At 36.7% G+C, this 16,539-nt stretch overlaps 1 protein-coding gene across 1 annotated transcript in view; it reads left to right on the top strand.

Moving 5' to 3' along the window:
• The window catches only part of PLEKHS1 (pleckstrin homology domain containing S1), a 452,990-nt gene that overhangs the window by 251,485 nt on the left and 184,966 nt on the right, over positions 1-16,539 (top strand). The window contains exon 3 of the mRNA XM_044055523.1: positions 14,575-14,611. Coding sequence (XP_043911458.1) covers positions 14,596-14,611 — 16 coding nt within the window. The 5' untranslated portion in view covers positions 14,575-14,595. The remainder of the gene's footprint in view (positions 1-14,574; positions 14,612-16,539) is intronic.

Genomic DNA, 16,539 nt, shown 5'->3' on the forward strand with positions numbered 1-16,539 from the left:
ATATATTTATTTGTATATAAGATATATATATATATATATATATATAGAGAGAGAGAGAGAGAGATAGATATATATTTATTTATTTTTTTTATATTTATATATATATATATATATATATAGAGAGAGAGAGATAGATATATATTTATTTTTTTTTTATATTTATATATATATATATATATAGAGAGAGAGAGATAGATATATATTTATTTTTTTTTTTTATATTTATATATATATATACAGTGGTGGTGCAGCAGTAGCATTGTCACCTCACAGTAAGAGGGTCTCCCGTTCGATTCTCAGCTGAAGTGCCTTCTGTGTGGAGTCTGCATGTCCTCCCCGCGGTCAAGTTGCATTCAAAAGACATGCATGAATGGGCGTGCCTTCATTGAAGGTTGGGCCTCGAGCTGGCACCTCAGCACCATAAAAATCTACTGCCAATCATTAGTGGACCAGAGTTCTGCCATGGCGACCCCTAACCGAGAAAAGCTGATAGAAGAAGAAGAAGATACACACACACACACACACACACACATACATCTATATATATATATATATATATATATATATATATATATATATATATATATATATATATATATATATATATATATAGGTTCATAGGTTAATACTAGGCTATCTGCCCTAGGGCATTTATAAGCCTAGCCAGAGTGTGTTTGGCTTTCGCCACCCATTTTAAATTAATTTTGCTATGCCCTTTTTCGAGGTTAGTATACTGTGCCTCTGTCTAACAGTGACACAGAAGTGATACCCGGGGTAAACCTATGATCCCCCATCCACTCATCAAGATTCCTCTTGAAGAGAGTCAATGAGGGACTCTGCCTAACCTGGACTAGGATTTTATTCCAGAGTGAAGGGAGCCTCTGGGTTATGAATCTGTCCCTCCAGCATGTCCTGTTTATTTCAGTGCTGAGATTCAAGTCTCTCAAGCGCGTAGCTTGATGGGATTTGGATTTTCTGAGGTGCAGCATGTCCATTAATTCCGGGTTGGACATGGCTTTATACGTCAGGCACAGATCGCCTCTGAGCAGGTGGTATGCCACTGAGTAGAGCTGGAGTTTCTTTAACAGGGCAGCATATGGCATCTGTTTGAGCCCTTTGATCCTCTTGGTGAGATACTTTTGGGGTCTTTCCAGTTGCTGCAGGTGTCTGGTAAGGTACATCCCAAAAGGGGCATTGTACTCAATTATGGGCCTGATGAGGGATGAGTAAAGAGGCACGATGACCTCCCCTGATCTAGATGTGAATCCCTTAATGATTAGGTGGGCTATATAAAATGTTTTTCTAACCACTTTAGCCACGTGGTTGTCAAATGAGAGATTGCTATCAACTTGGGTCCCCAGGTCCCTAATTACTTCTTCTGTACTTAATGGATTACCACCTATGTGGTAATTTGTGGGCACTTTGTTTTTGCCAAAGGGGATGACTATACACTTTTTGGTGTTTAGCTTGAGGCCATGGCTCTGGCACCAGTTGTCTGTTTCTATGAGGCCCTTTTGGAGGATGCTTGTGTTGGCTGGAGAGTCGATTATAGCGCCCAGTTTGCAGTCATCTAAGAACTTGGTCAGCCACAGTCCTTCCGTGTTGGCCTGTACCTCCAAGAAATATATACTGAACAGGAGTGGTCCCAGGACTGAGCCTTGTGGGATGCCACTTGTAACTGGTTTGGAGTCTGACATGGCTCCAGCAATTCTAACCATGTGGGTTCTGTCCTTGAGCCAGTTTGCAACCCATCTAGTGACATAGGGGTTTATATTTAAGCTGGTGAGCTTATCTATAATGCCCGAGTGGGGTATTGTATCGAAGGCTTTTACGAAGTCCAGGTAGGCTGTGTGGATCACCTTCCCCTCGTCAATGGCCTTGGTGACTGTTTCAAAGAAATCGACCAGGTTGAAGAGGCAGGATCTGCCCTTAACAAAGCCAGACTGGGTAGGATCCAGTGTCTGTAGGTCCCGAATATCTTTTTTTATGAGGTTCATGATGATCCTTTCCATAGCTTTGCAGACCAAGCTAGTTAGGCTTATGGGGTGATAGTTTCCAGGATCCGTTGAGGCACCACCTTTGTGGAGAGGGACCACTGTTGCTGTACGCCACTCTTTGGGTACATATCCTGTGGTAAGGCTGAGACTGAACAGTAGTTTTATGTTTGGGTTTAGCTCTTCTTGGAGTTCATGTAGGATGCAGCCCGGGACACTGTCTGGTCCCATTGATGGTGTGTTTTTTGCTTTGGAGAGGGCGGCTCTTACCTGAGCATCTGAGATGTCAGGGGGGCAGCACTCTGCTGGGATAGATATTTGCCCTTTAGTGGGGAGGAGTTTGCGCTGAACCTGTCAGCTAGGATGTTGGCAATGTCTGTGGGTTCAGTGTATTTTTTGTCATTTAGGACTGATTCTGAGCATATCTGGGAATTCCCACCCAGGTTCCTAACATAACTAAAGAAAGCGTTGTGATTATCCTTAGTGTGCTATGCAATTATTCTCTCTAAGCTGGCCTTAGATAATTTTGAGTGCCCGTAGTTTTTGCTAACACTGATCAGAGATGCCTTCCCTTTTTGGGATTTTGCTCTATCATGTAGTAGCTTCCTCTTTCTATTGTATAGCTTGTTTATGGCTGGGGTCCACCAGACAGGACGTCTGCCTTTAGAGGATTGGGTCTTGGTTTTATTTGGGATTGCATGATCCATGCATTCATGAAGGTGTTCATAGAATGTGTTTATAAAGGATTCTCCGGTCTGGGCCGTATTTTCCACAGGCCCGGGGGCTTTGAAGGATTCCACCTTGGTTTTGAGGAGTGTGAAATTTGCTTTAGAGAAGTTTTTCACTGTGGTTTTCTGGGCAGGGGTTGTGGTCGGGATGTGAATATCCAGTGAGATTAGTTTATGGTCTGATCTTACCAGTGAGGGATACACTTCTGGTCTAGAGCATAGAGTCCCCATGTTGGTGATGATCAGGTCCAGTATGTTTTCCCCTCTTGTGGGAGTGGTAACAAGTTGTTCCATAGCATTTGAGTTTATAAATTCTAGGAACCTTTGAGCTAGGGTGTTGGAGCTAGAGTAATGCTCCCGGTCTATGTTTGGGTAGTTGAAGTCGCCCAATATAATGGTGTTTGGAGAGACCTGCATATTTTCCAGTGTTCTCAGGAAGGCCGAGTGGGGTTCCTGGATTTGGAAGGGTGGTCTGTAGCAGGCTATAAACTGGAAGACAGTTTTACCCACTGTTAGTTGCACATGGATAGTCTCTGATGCTTCGTGCTGTGCCACCAACCTGGAGGTGTGGGTACCTTTGACGAATATTGATACTCCCCCTCCTTTCCTGGTTCGGTCCAAGTTTTGGGGCCGAAAAGCATGGTATGAGGTATAACCTGATAGTGCTGGGGTGCTCTCGGGAGACTTGAACCAGGTTTCTGTTACTGCACAGATATCGATATTCTCCATGCTAAGGAGAGTTTCGAGTGCATGCATCTTGAGGTTTAGACTTCTGGCGTTGAGTAGCATTAATCTTAGTTTCTTATCCCTTGTGATACCTATGGAGGTGGGTTTGTCTTTTGAGCCTTGCCTAAAAAAAGCACTATGGGGATAGCAAGAGCCTTTGCCAATATCCGAAAGCCCATGGGTGACAGGTGCAAGCCGTTCCTAGTGAAGCATCGTGGCCTGTCGAGCATGTCATCCCAGGCTGACAGGCATTGGATCCCCTTTGAATGACACCAATACTTAAGCCAATTGTTGAAATTGATCATCTTGTCTTCATATTGTGGCATCATTCTTGGTGAGGGTAAGATGCTATTCAAGGACAGGGTCATACCGGCCTGGGCCACATGCTCAGAGAATTCCTCTATGTCTCTTATCATGTAGTCCAGGGAGGTACGTCTCAGGTCATTCACACCAGCATGGACAATGACTGAGTCATATTTGTACTTGCCTTGGAGTGACCTGATTGCTTGTGTTATGTGGCGGATCCTAGCACCCGACAGGAAGCTCACCGTGACCTTCTCCTTGTTCAGCCTGGTGAGCGGGACGTCAGTGTGCCTGACAATAGAGTCACCTATTACAAGTGTATCAGGTGTGTTGTTTAGCCTTAAGGGCTGTGACTGTTTGGCACACTGGTTTTGTGAGCTATGTGTTGCACGTGTTTTGTTTTGGGGTAGCGGATGCTTGGGTGTCTGCTTTGGAGGTCTCTGCTGCTTAGGCAGATTTTTATTTAAAGCCTCCTAGTATGTTTTTGTGTGTTTATGTGTTTGGTTTGCTGTCATGGTAGGTCTATGTGAGACTGGAATTGTAGTGAGTGTGGTTTCCTTCTCCTCCTGACAGGTTTCTCCAGTACTGAGTTGAGAGAGCTTAGCCTCCAGTTTGGCTATATGGTTGCATATTTTTATCTGTGTGTGTGTGTGTGTGTGTGTGTGTGTGTGTGTGTGTGTGTGTGTGTGTGTGTGTGTGTGTGTGTGTGTGTGTGTACATAAACACACAGACAGCTATATATATATATATATATATATATATATAGATATATATTTTCATATATATATATATATATATATATATATATATATATATATATATATATATGGATCCTCTTCTAATATTTGAAAGACCATATCATTGAATGTCATTTTCTTGAGACAAAAATTGAGAAAATGAAATACCCGAATAGTGAATTCTTCCCAGGGCAAGTAAATGCTTGCCCAACATGACCTTTTCTACACTGTAGTATTATCCTGGAGTTGGTATCATATATATATATATATATATATATATATATATATATATATACATATATAAATATACCTTATATAAATAATTGTGTGTGTGTAGATATATATATATATATATATATATATATATATATATATATATATATATATATATATATATATATATATATATGTATGTATATATATATATATATATATATATATATATATATATATATGTAGATATATATATATATACATGGTTCCCGTTTACAAGCTCGAATTGCTACATACTCGAAATGCGGAAAGCCGAAACCAGAAGACCGAAACCGCACAATCTTGAATAAGCAAAACACCGAAACTATCCCAAACAGCAGCTACGCAATATGAAAAGCTTGAAAAAGCTCGAAAAATAATAAAATAATGTATTAACCAGACAATTATTCCTTCTCCATCCTAAAATATTAAATAAACAAGAACCAGTGCAACATAACAACTGCAGTGCACAGACAACAAAATAGGAGCACGCCAGCTAAGAATATCGGCTTCTGTGCTAAACCGCACGCCAGAAATCCAAATTAAATATTCATCAGTTTCTCCAACAACAGGACTTATCCTCTTCTCATCTCAAATCTTCAGTAATCTGGCAATAGCCATCAAAAATTCTAAACATGCATAACTTGATCTATGCTTTAATACATGCTCAAATTTAGCATGGCAACGTAAAACCTTTACCATCTACAGGCTGCATGTTAATGAAACTATTTAACACTCGGCAGTGACAGATACTTGTCTTTGTTTAGCATAGCCGTCAGCCACTTCTACACCTTTTAAATTTCGCGCTTCTCATCTTTCGAGGTTCCGGTCTTTCGCCTTTATAGTCTCGAGATACTGCATTTTGATCATGTAGCAATAGCTTAGTGCAAATCTATGAACCTATTAATCAGTTTTCTGTGATGTAGAAGGGGAAATGGGCTATGGATTACTGGATGTGCTGAAGATTGAAACTGGATAAAACTGTAAGGACACCAATGAAAAACTTCAAACACCCAGCAATAAAACACAATCCAAATAGCCACACTCGGACAATAAATTAGCGCTTTCATCCACTTTTAATACTGTGAACTTCATCAGAAACATTACATTTGACCCTACCCCTTCCTTTTATATTAAACAACTATAAATAGGAAATGACATCATCAATTGCCAATTAATGCTAATAGTCATAAAAATAATAATGTACCTTATAATATAAATACAAATGTTAATAAAATAACTTAACTATAAAATGTATCTGTATATTAAAAAGCATTTCAAATTTATAACTTCATTTAATCCAGCTGCTTTATCCGCACCCAGCAATAATTGCCAAAATGCTTCCTTGCATTCAAGTGCATTATTTAAATCACCAGCAAATAAAGCCTTGTCAACATTTTCTAATACAGAAAATTCAAACTTTTTAAATTCTTGACATAAAAGTGCATGCCTAGCTAATGAATTTGTTTTGTCCTTTTTCTTAATAGCCAAATTGTGTTCATATATTCTGCATTTTAAACTTCTCTTTGTTTTACCAATATAATAACTTTTACATGACATACAGGTAGCTATATAAACAACATAAGCACTGTTACAGTTGTAATAATTTTTGGCCCAGAATGTTTCTTTTGAGTGACTTATAGTGACAAAAGAAGAGTTACTTATAAACCTACATTGTTTGCAGTTTCTACAACTATAAGTACCCTTTTTATTGGTGCATGTACAATTGTCGCTAGTGGTCTTATCCTTTCCAGATTCTAACATGAACTTAATGTTAATTACTTTTTTATAAGTAAATCTGGGTACCATTCCCAATGTTGCCACTAACTCCTTGTTTCTAAGGATTATTCTCCAATTGTTCTCTATTCCATATTTAATATGCCACATTTCACTAACTATAGGTATGGGAAGTACTATCTCATATTCACTAGCTTCATTTTTAAGTGTACCTATATTTTTGTCATTCACTGGACCAACCATAACATCCTTGGAATGCAAAATAGGTGTAGCAACCCCACTTTTTAATGTCATGACTTCACCTTCTATCCTCTTTAACCATTCTAGATCATAGCCTCTATTTAGAAAAATTGACCTCAAAAACAAAACTTCCTTTTGAAAAATAACATTATCAGAAGTTAATCTACTAAGTCATATGATTTGTCCTTTTATAACTCCTTTCTTCATATGTATTGGAGTGTATTTGTTTGAAGATTGAAACTGGGTAACATAACTTTCAGTAAAAGAAGATGAATCTCTTTAAGATGGTATGAAAATGATTATATTTTGTATAGTAGTAACAATTTCACCTTAAAATGGTATGGATTCTTCTTACAGCATAAATAATCAAAAATTCTTAGAATGCATGTACTTCAAAAAAAAAAGAAAAAAATAGACACTATCCCTGCCCTACACCAACAAAAAATGTATAGCAAAAAATCAAACGTCTCCTTCCACAAAGCTATACCTACAGCTAATTTACACCAAAAAAGCCCAAAAACAAGTAATTGAAAAACAAAACAAAAAAGAAAATAGAAAAAAAAAAACAAAGGAAAAATCAAAATCACACAAATGACCAAGTAAAAATGCATATAAAAGCAAGTAATAAAAAAATGAAAACAAAAGTTCATTAAAATACTTGCTTAAAATAATTCTGTCACACAAGACATGGAAGTCATTTATTTTAATTTATTTATTTTGAATTTGTTATCTGGGGGAGAGCAGTGATCCTGTTGGACCTAGTTCAGTCTCAGTCTAGGGAAAACTTCCTGTGCTGAGTCTTAGTACCATGATGTACAAGATTATGTGACTGAAAAGTGCAAATAACTAGAAAAATCTGTGTCTGTCAGTGGCCGGTTGGTCACTGCTCACAGTTATTGCAGTGGCCAGTTGGTCACTGCTCACAGTTATTGCAGTAGGCAGTTGGTCACCACTCACAGTTATTGCAGTGGCCAGTTGGTCACTGCTCACAGTTATTGCAGTGGCCAGTTGGTCACTCCTCACAGTTATTGCAGTGGGCAGTTGGTCACTGCTCATCGTTATCACAGGAAGGTTACTGGTGTCTTGTAATGTAGGAAGAGTAAGAGTTTTGTGTTTTTAGCACATTTTCCCTTTTCTCTGAGTTTGTATACTCTCATAGTTAGCCTAATATATATATATATATATATATATATATATACGTGACACAATCCCAGCAATGAAACCTCCAAGGTCCTCACCTCCAAAAGCAAAAATTCAGGTAGATAAAACAGGAATGAGGAACTCCACGATGGTAAAGCAGATAAAACACTTCTTTATTATAACCAAAAAAGAACAGGAATGATGAGCGCTTTCTCGTACACAATGTACGCTTCTTCAGATCTAAATTCAGTTTAAACATGATAGTTCTTATATAGTGTTTCTAAACCAATTAACCAATAATTAAATAGCCTAATTGGCTAGGCAGAGTATGTCATTAGGTATTCTTAGCAACTCTTATCATTCAACACAAAATCAAAGAATGCATTTCCTGTTGCTGTAAGAAAACAGCATCTTCGTTAACAAAACATTTAGAGTATTTCAAATAAATACAACCTTTCCATAAAGGATATAGCAAAATCATTAGTAGCCCAACATTATTCAAAAACCCAAAATCCTAGAATATGTATAATTTAAATAAAATAGACTATTTAGTCAGTATTAAGAAAAATTTTTTAAAAAATCTCTATCTGCATTACATGCTCAGGCTAAAATACGTATGTAGATATAAGGTCAAATAAATCACTCATTTACAAATATCTATTCAAATAAAATAATAACCAATACAAAAATCAAATGTTTTCTTAGTAGATGTCATCACGCTCATGTCCGTATATATATTGTGTTTACTTAATAGAGCAGAATCGCATTCAAAGTGCTAAGTAGTATATAATGTAAAATACATTCGCTATAAACGTCAATACTTGCACTAAGAAAACGCGTTTAGTTCAGTAAAAGCAGTCTATTAATATCACCAATAATCTGTATTCATCCGAAATTAAAACTATTTATAATAGAACTTATGCAGACATGATGAGATATAAGAATTATAAATTTATAGGTGGTCACTTTATACCTATTGTGGTGTTATATATATATACGAACTATATTCATTATTTGTCAAATTCATCATCATATATAGCCAAACAGAGAAACATTAGGAAATATATGTACTACACCAGAGCCAAAAAAGAAAAACAATAATCCTATATCCATATACAAATATATATATCACATCCAAGAATCAATAAACAGAAAATCCGTTAAAAACATATTTAAAAATAATAATAATAATGATGAACATTGATGCCAAAAGCTCATAGCTTGTCATATAAGCTACATCTCATATTTCAAGCGAATAGTGAAAAAATGAAAAAATTTTTTAAAAGGGAATTTATTAGAAAAATATCTTATTACTATATATATTCAGGAATTTATAATGTCAATATTGGAAAAAATCCAATAGCAAAATCCTTGAAGGAAGAAGTAACATTTTAGTTACATCAGCTATAAAACTCATTAGATGTTACCACTAATCATTTTGCCAGTAGTAAAATATGGGAGAACAAACTGTTATTTCAGACTTCTTTTCTTCAAGACTGATCTAAGGCTCACATACTGATTAAGACCTGGAGTATAATGTGCTCTGAATTTTAGGATCCATTGTAGCTCTATATTTTCAAGGTCATTAAAAGTGTCACCTTCCCTACCATTGGGATGTACCAACTGCAGTATCCTGAATCTAAAGCTGTGTTCTGTATTATTTAGGATATGTTTGCTTAAAGCGCTTTTTGGGTCTTTCTTTTTGATATCATGAATATGATTATAAATGCGCTCCTTTAGGGGTCTCGTGGTCATCCCAATGTAGAATGCATCACAGCTCAAACAACTGGCTAAATAAATCAAATTAGAGCTGATGCATGTTGCTCTAAATGTAGGTTCAAACTTAACATTTAATTCAGGATGTGTAAAACCTGTCTCTTTCGAAATATATATACACATATTGCATCGATTACAAGGAAAAGTTCCTGTTTTCTGCTTGTGACATGATTCCCCTACTAAATTCCTCTGTAACTTAGTATCAGCTTTATATATCTCACATCCCAACTTCTCAATGCATAACAATCTCTTAAGATTCTTGCTATTTGTGTATAGGAATTTGGGTTTTGTTCCAACAATACTTTTAACTTCACTATCAGTGAGCAATATACCCCAGTTCTTACGAATAATACTTGTGATGTTACTATTATCACTAGTATATCTTGTTAAGAAAGGTATAACCTCTTTCGATGACTTAGACAAAAAGTATGTCTCACCATAAGCCTTGCTTGATATATAGGGGGTGGGGGTTCCTAACACTGATGTTTTAGCCTGTTGTATTAAATGTTCATTATAATTTCTTTCTATGAACATGTTATTCAACCTATCTATTTGTTTAATTCTTTCTTCTTGTTCGTTACATAACCTATTGACCCTCAAAAATTGACTTTTAACTATGTTCAAAAATATATGTCTGGGATGCATACTAGTAAATTCTAACAAGGTATTCTTCCAACACGATTTTCTGTAGATGGTGTAGTCCAATTTTCCATGCTCATTTTTAGTGATGGTTAAGTCTAGAAAATTTATGTTGTTCAACGAATGTTCAAATGTAAACCTGAAAAAAGATGTCGTCCTTTCTAAGTCATCTATCATGACCAGGAACTCATTTAAGGTTCCATTCCATAGGATGAGTATGTCGTCTACAAACCTTTTGTATAGAAGTACCTTCTTAAAATAAGTGTGTTTAAACAAATGTATGCATTCCCAGTAATATACGACAAGGTTTGCATAGCTATTTGCACAGGGGGTGCCCATGGCTACCCCCCATTGTTGCAAATATAGTTTCTTGTCATATTTGAAAACATTGTTATTTAATATAAGGTCTAGGATGGCATTTAACAAAATCTTCTCATCATTGTTATAACAATCATATTTAAATAAGATATTCCTAATGGCTTCAGAACCATACCCATTGGGAATAGATGTAAAAAGGTTCTTCATATCCATAGTAATGAGAATAGTTTCTCTAGAGATACCACCTTCAAGATTGTCTAGGGCCTTTAATAATTCATAGGTGTCTTTCAAGATTGAATCTATCCCATTAATAATAGGTCTAAGTTTCTTCTCAATGAAAACAGACATAGTCTCAGTGACCCATCCTTCCCCCACTACTATGGGTCTTAAAGGTGGTGGAATTATCCCTTTGTGTATCTTTGGTAATCCCTTTATATAGGGAATTTTGGGTTGTTCTATCAACAAATACTGATATAATTCTTGATCTAGTTGTCTGCACATCAGGAAGTCATAGAGTTCTTGATGTACAGAAAAAATAATTTTTGTAAGATCACTGTCACAGATTTCTTTATAAGTGTCCGTTTCACTCAGCATCATAAGCATAGAAGTATTATAGGCTGTATAATCCAATATATATACCACTCGTGACCACAGCAGTTCTCATATCCTGTTCTGTCTGTCCCAATGTGACCACAGCAGTCCTCATGTCCTGTTCTGTCTGTCCCAATGTGACCACAACAGTCTTCATATGTATTTATTTATTTATTTTATTTTATTTTACATTTGTTGACCGGGCTAGTCTAGCTGGATACATGTCCATTTTCAGTAGAGGCCCGGGGAGAAAAGCTTCAAGAAATCATACATAGTTAAAACAGAAGTTATTACAGATATTATAAAACAGCAAGTATTACAAAAGCTAATTATAATAAAAAAAAAAAAATATATATATATATATATATATATATGTATATGTATATATATATATATATATATATATTTTTTTTTTTTTTTATCCCCCCTCCCACCACCCACAGGTACATACAAATTGCAAAACACTTAGTGATTACATGATCAGGTGCAAGATACATATATGTTGTATAATAGTATTTTAAAGAATATGTGAATGGAAGAAAAGAAAGGATGTAGGGTGAGGTATAGAGGATAGGAAAATAATTAGTCTGGGTTAGTACAGGAGCATAGCCAGTGTTTATTGAAGTATAGTTTTAGGTTCTTTTTAAAAAGTGAGAGAGAAGACTGAGAAGTGATCCTGTTCTGTCTGTCCCAATGTGACCACAGCAGTCCTCATTTCCTGTTCTGTCTGTCCCAATGTGACCACAGCAGTCCTAATATCCTGTTCTGTCTGTCCTGATATGTGCATTCAGGTCCTCCATTATCAACATCAATTACTGTTGTCCCTCTTTATCTAGTAGGTCCTGCAACTGCTGTCAAAATGCAGTTTTTTCCTCTTTATTACAACCCTGATGTGGAGCACAGGCTGAGATTATAAATAGTGCCCTATCATAGGCTGAGATTATGAATAGTGCCCTATCATAGGCTGAGATTATGAATAGTGCCCTATCATAGGCTGAGATTATGAATACTGCCCTATCATAGGCTGAGATTATGAATAGTGCCCTATCATAGGCTGAGATTATGAATAGTGCCCTATCATAGGTTGAGATTATGAATAGGTCTCTACCCTTACACCGGAGTCTGATTGCCATGAGTCTGTCAGTAACTCTGATGACACCTCCTGACTGTCTTCTGAAGCCTTTCCCTCTCCACAGTTCCCACACCATTTCTTGTTTATTCTCCTCCTGGGTAGTAGACTCTGGCAAACCTCAAACAATCCTTGCAAGTAAGGCCAGGTGAATGGCAAAAAGACCAATTAATGTACACCAACACAGCAGCCAGCACTCCTCACACTGTGGTGAATAAATAGTTAATAACAGCACAATTCCTTACAAAGTAAACATAACTTTATTCTGCCATAACAGCATATCAGCTTTGGCTTAATTAGCCTTCATCAATGCTTCATTACCAACAAACAGTGTTACAAGACTTAAATACACACCTCTTACAAATGATTGGTCTCTTACAGATTCTCATTATATCCAGGAGGGATGAAGCTCGCAGCCTGATAGTCCAACCTTTCTCTTTATTATTTAATATAGTGTGCTAGCCTCCTTACACAATTGTATCAATAATAACAAAATAAAACCTTGCAGTTTTGTGATGTAAAGTATGTTTGTATAAAGCATTGGATTTCTGGTACATCTAATGCCACTAAAATGTTCCAAAATCCTGAGTTTCAATGAGCATAAAGTTTGTCCAACATAAAATGCTGACCAACTGCATGTGGTCAGATATCCGACCCAATCTGTATCACAATTCCCAAAAATATTAATTTGCTACACCTTTGATGTGTTAGAAAATGAAAAGCATTCAGCCTTAGGAATATATTTACAAAAACTACAATGACCACAAGGATAGCAACCTTTCACTACTGCACCCCTTAAAGTCAATTGTCCCAAAGGTTGTTTAGATAAGTCACCTTTCTTATAGTGATTAAACCATTCACCCAAAGTCTTTGCCCTTCTAAAAGAAAAAAAGACATCTGTCAGGTAATACTTTTTTAAACAATCATCCATTAATAAAATGTACCAGTATGTCTGAACCAGATCCATGAAAAAAATAGTATTATAATCAAAACTGATGATAACCCTAGGGGGTCCAACCAAATCTTTTCTTGGTTGGTATTGTAATAATTGCTCCCTACCAACTTTCTTTATTGAGTCACAGACATGCTGTATATCAGAGTGCTTAAATCCCCTCTCACAAAACCTCTTCACCATGTCCTGCATTTAAGCATTATAGACCAATTCAGAAGAACATATTCATTTTAATCCCATAAACTGAGATTTTTTTATATTTTTTATAACATGTGGGGGGTGATACTCATGTGTAAAGGAGTATTTACCTGGGGAAGCTTCCTACAAATACAACTACTCAAAGTCCCATCTTCCTCAACAGTAACTAAGATATCCAGGAATGTAACCTGTCTGGGGTCATGATGTATACTAAACTGGATACCCCATTTATTATCATTAAGGTATTCCACAAACTCCAACAAATATGTAACATCAGACCTCCAGACCAACTAACAATCATCCAAATAATGTCTCCAGATGTCCATAGATTCTAAATAAATATTGTGGGACTCATCATAAATTATCTGTTCTTCAAAAAAAAAAAAAACCATAAAGAGGTCAGCATAAGTGGCTTTGCAGACCTGCCCTTCCATCTTCTCTCCTGGATACAGAGGATGTCCAACCTCATATATATCAGCTAGGTTTGGTGTAGTGCAACTGGTAATGAAAAAAAAGCACAGGTGTGGCTGAGCCAGGTGTGGAAGTAAGGTACCTAAGGAAAGCTGGTGGTGGAATGTAGAAGTCCAGGAAGTCATCAAAAGAAAAGAATGCGGGAGTAAGTAGGAGATAGAAAATATGGACAAGGATAAGAAGGAATACTGGTTGGCTAGCAAAGAGTCTAAGAGAGGATTTGCAGTAGCAAAGAACAAGGCATGAGATGCACTCTACCAGCTTCTGGAAAGCGACTTGGCAGATGGTACAGAGAAACTCTAGCAGCTTTCAAGGCAAGGACAGAAAGATAAAAATAGTCAGACACCCTTTGTAAGGGATGCCAGTAACAACCTGCAGATCAGCCCAGCAAATTTAAAGCAGATGGAAGGAGTACTTTCAGTAGCAACTTTCAGAAGAAAACCTGCAGAGTACTGCTGAAGGCCCAGAAACATGTAACACTGGTGCAGGCATGTAAAAGGACCCAATGTTGCATATAATTATTGTATATTGCTTCTTCGTTAATTGTATGGTTTCTTGTTAATTATATAACATACAAAATAAATAGCTACGAGCACAATATATGTATTTGCTTCTTAAACTTTTTTTCTCTTTATTTTTACAGGCTGACATTACTTTTTCTGCAATGAGAAAATCATCAAGTAAGTCTAACATTTATAGTAAGAATGAAATGGGAAAACCAGAAACAAAAGTCAGATTTTCTGCCTCACCATGCAGTGTTTGTTTTGGAAATTATGCTGAGAAGCTGTTTAAATTTGCTGCACTCATTTAATGTATACACATGTATGTCCTAATGAAGACCAGAGGTGGGTGGGATAGGTTTGACATGCAGTGCCTTCATCTGTTCTGAAACAAACTCTCTTTTCAAGTTAAGCAGTGTGCACATTATCTGCCTTTAACTAGGAGCTGGACATAAGTTCACCTTTGATATGACTGACCTGGACATCCTTGAAATGAAAGACAGGGCCTAAGGGTGGGTACTGGCAAATCAGAAACGGCCTCATAGCTCAGTTGCATCGTAAAGCCTATGATCATATGATGCCTATGAAAAATAAGCTGTACCTTAAAATAAATGAACTTTGAAACAAGAAGAGAAATAAAAATGACTGTAAAGTAATGCAATCATGTGTTCTGACACCCTTTGAAAACTGTCACTGTGGCACAGTGGGTCGAGGCTACAAACTTGTTCAGAGTTTGATCCCTTCATTTTTCACTTGTATACTACATGGTAAAGCAAATTGCTTCACCACATAGCGCTGTTATATCATTTATGAAAAGAGATACTTGTGTCTACTTGGTGTGCATTGTTACTAATTTAAGAAAAATGGAGATAAATAAATGAATAAAAAGCATATGACATTACTGAGGTCTATAACATATTTTGTGAGGCTGTGATATGCCATAATGGCGTGACAAAACTCTGTGATACGACATCACGGTGTGACAAAACTCTGTGATACGACATAACGGCATGACAAAACTCTGTGTGATACATCATAACTGCATGACAAAACTCTGTGATACGACGTAACGGCTAGACAAAACTCTGTGATACGACATAATGGAGTGACAAAACTCTGTGATATAACATAATCGTGTGACAAAACTCTGCGATACGACATAACGTTGTGACAAAAGTCTGTGATACAACAAAACTGTTTTACATATTCAGTATTGTTCCTCTGTATTTTATTCTATTTTTGGTTGTATTCATTTTCTAACTAGGTGAGCCCACCGAGTCTAGGTGCCTCTTTGAGATGCATATTTTGTTACAGAACAAGCATTCAGGAAATACTAATCATCTGATCGCTGCAGTTTGGCAGACATAATCGATATATCAATCAAGGCAAAGAGTGCAGGACATAGCATCTCTTATTGAGGGGCAATTGCCACACATCCACAGGACAGGTGGAATTCCATACATGCAGCCTTACTTATGTGTCTATGAGCTGGCTGACAGATAGTATCGCTAGTTTCAGGTGATTGCACCCAACCTACATGGCAGCAGATTCTTAAACAGCCTCTAGAGAGGTTCTGAGTCTGATTATTAACAACACTAAAGACTGAACATCGAGTTAGCCCCTCCCCCACATGTAGCAGCTTTTCCCATTATAAAATCCAACTTTTATAATTAAAATGATTCATCAATTATTTTTTAACAATTCCCCTTCTTAGGGGCAAACTTGCAACACAGTCTCATTAAGTGATTTGCTTAGAGACACATATTGTGAATAGAAAAGGAGGGAATCAAACCCAGGTCTGCAGGATAAAGTTCCTAAGCAATTTATATCCTTACCACTCTGGCCCCCATTTCTCACTTCAGATATACCATGTCTGCGAAATTGTAGTTTCATTGCTTTAGTCTGTATGAGTAGGAGTTGCAACAGTCCATGATCGTAAGAGTCCTCAAATTTATTTATTTATTTTATTTGCAGTTTGTTTTCCAGGATAGTCCATTGGGCTGCAAGGAGCCCATTTTCAATGGAGTCCCGGGGAGAAAAGCTCCAGAGAAATACAAATACATAGTACAGAAAGAGCACAAATCCATAATATACATTTCAATTAAATG

Source organism: Protopterus annectens, chromosome 14.part0, assembly GCF_019279795.1.
Source record: "Protopterus annectens isolate FY-2018-M chromosome 14.part0, PAN1.0, whole genome shotgun sequence".
NCBI lineage: Eukaryota > Metazoa > Chordata > Ceratodontiformes > Protopteridae > Protopterus > Protopterus annectens.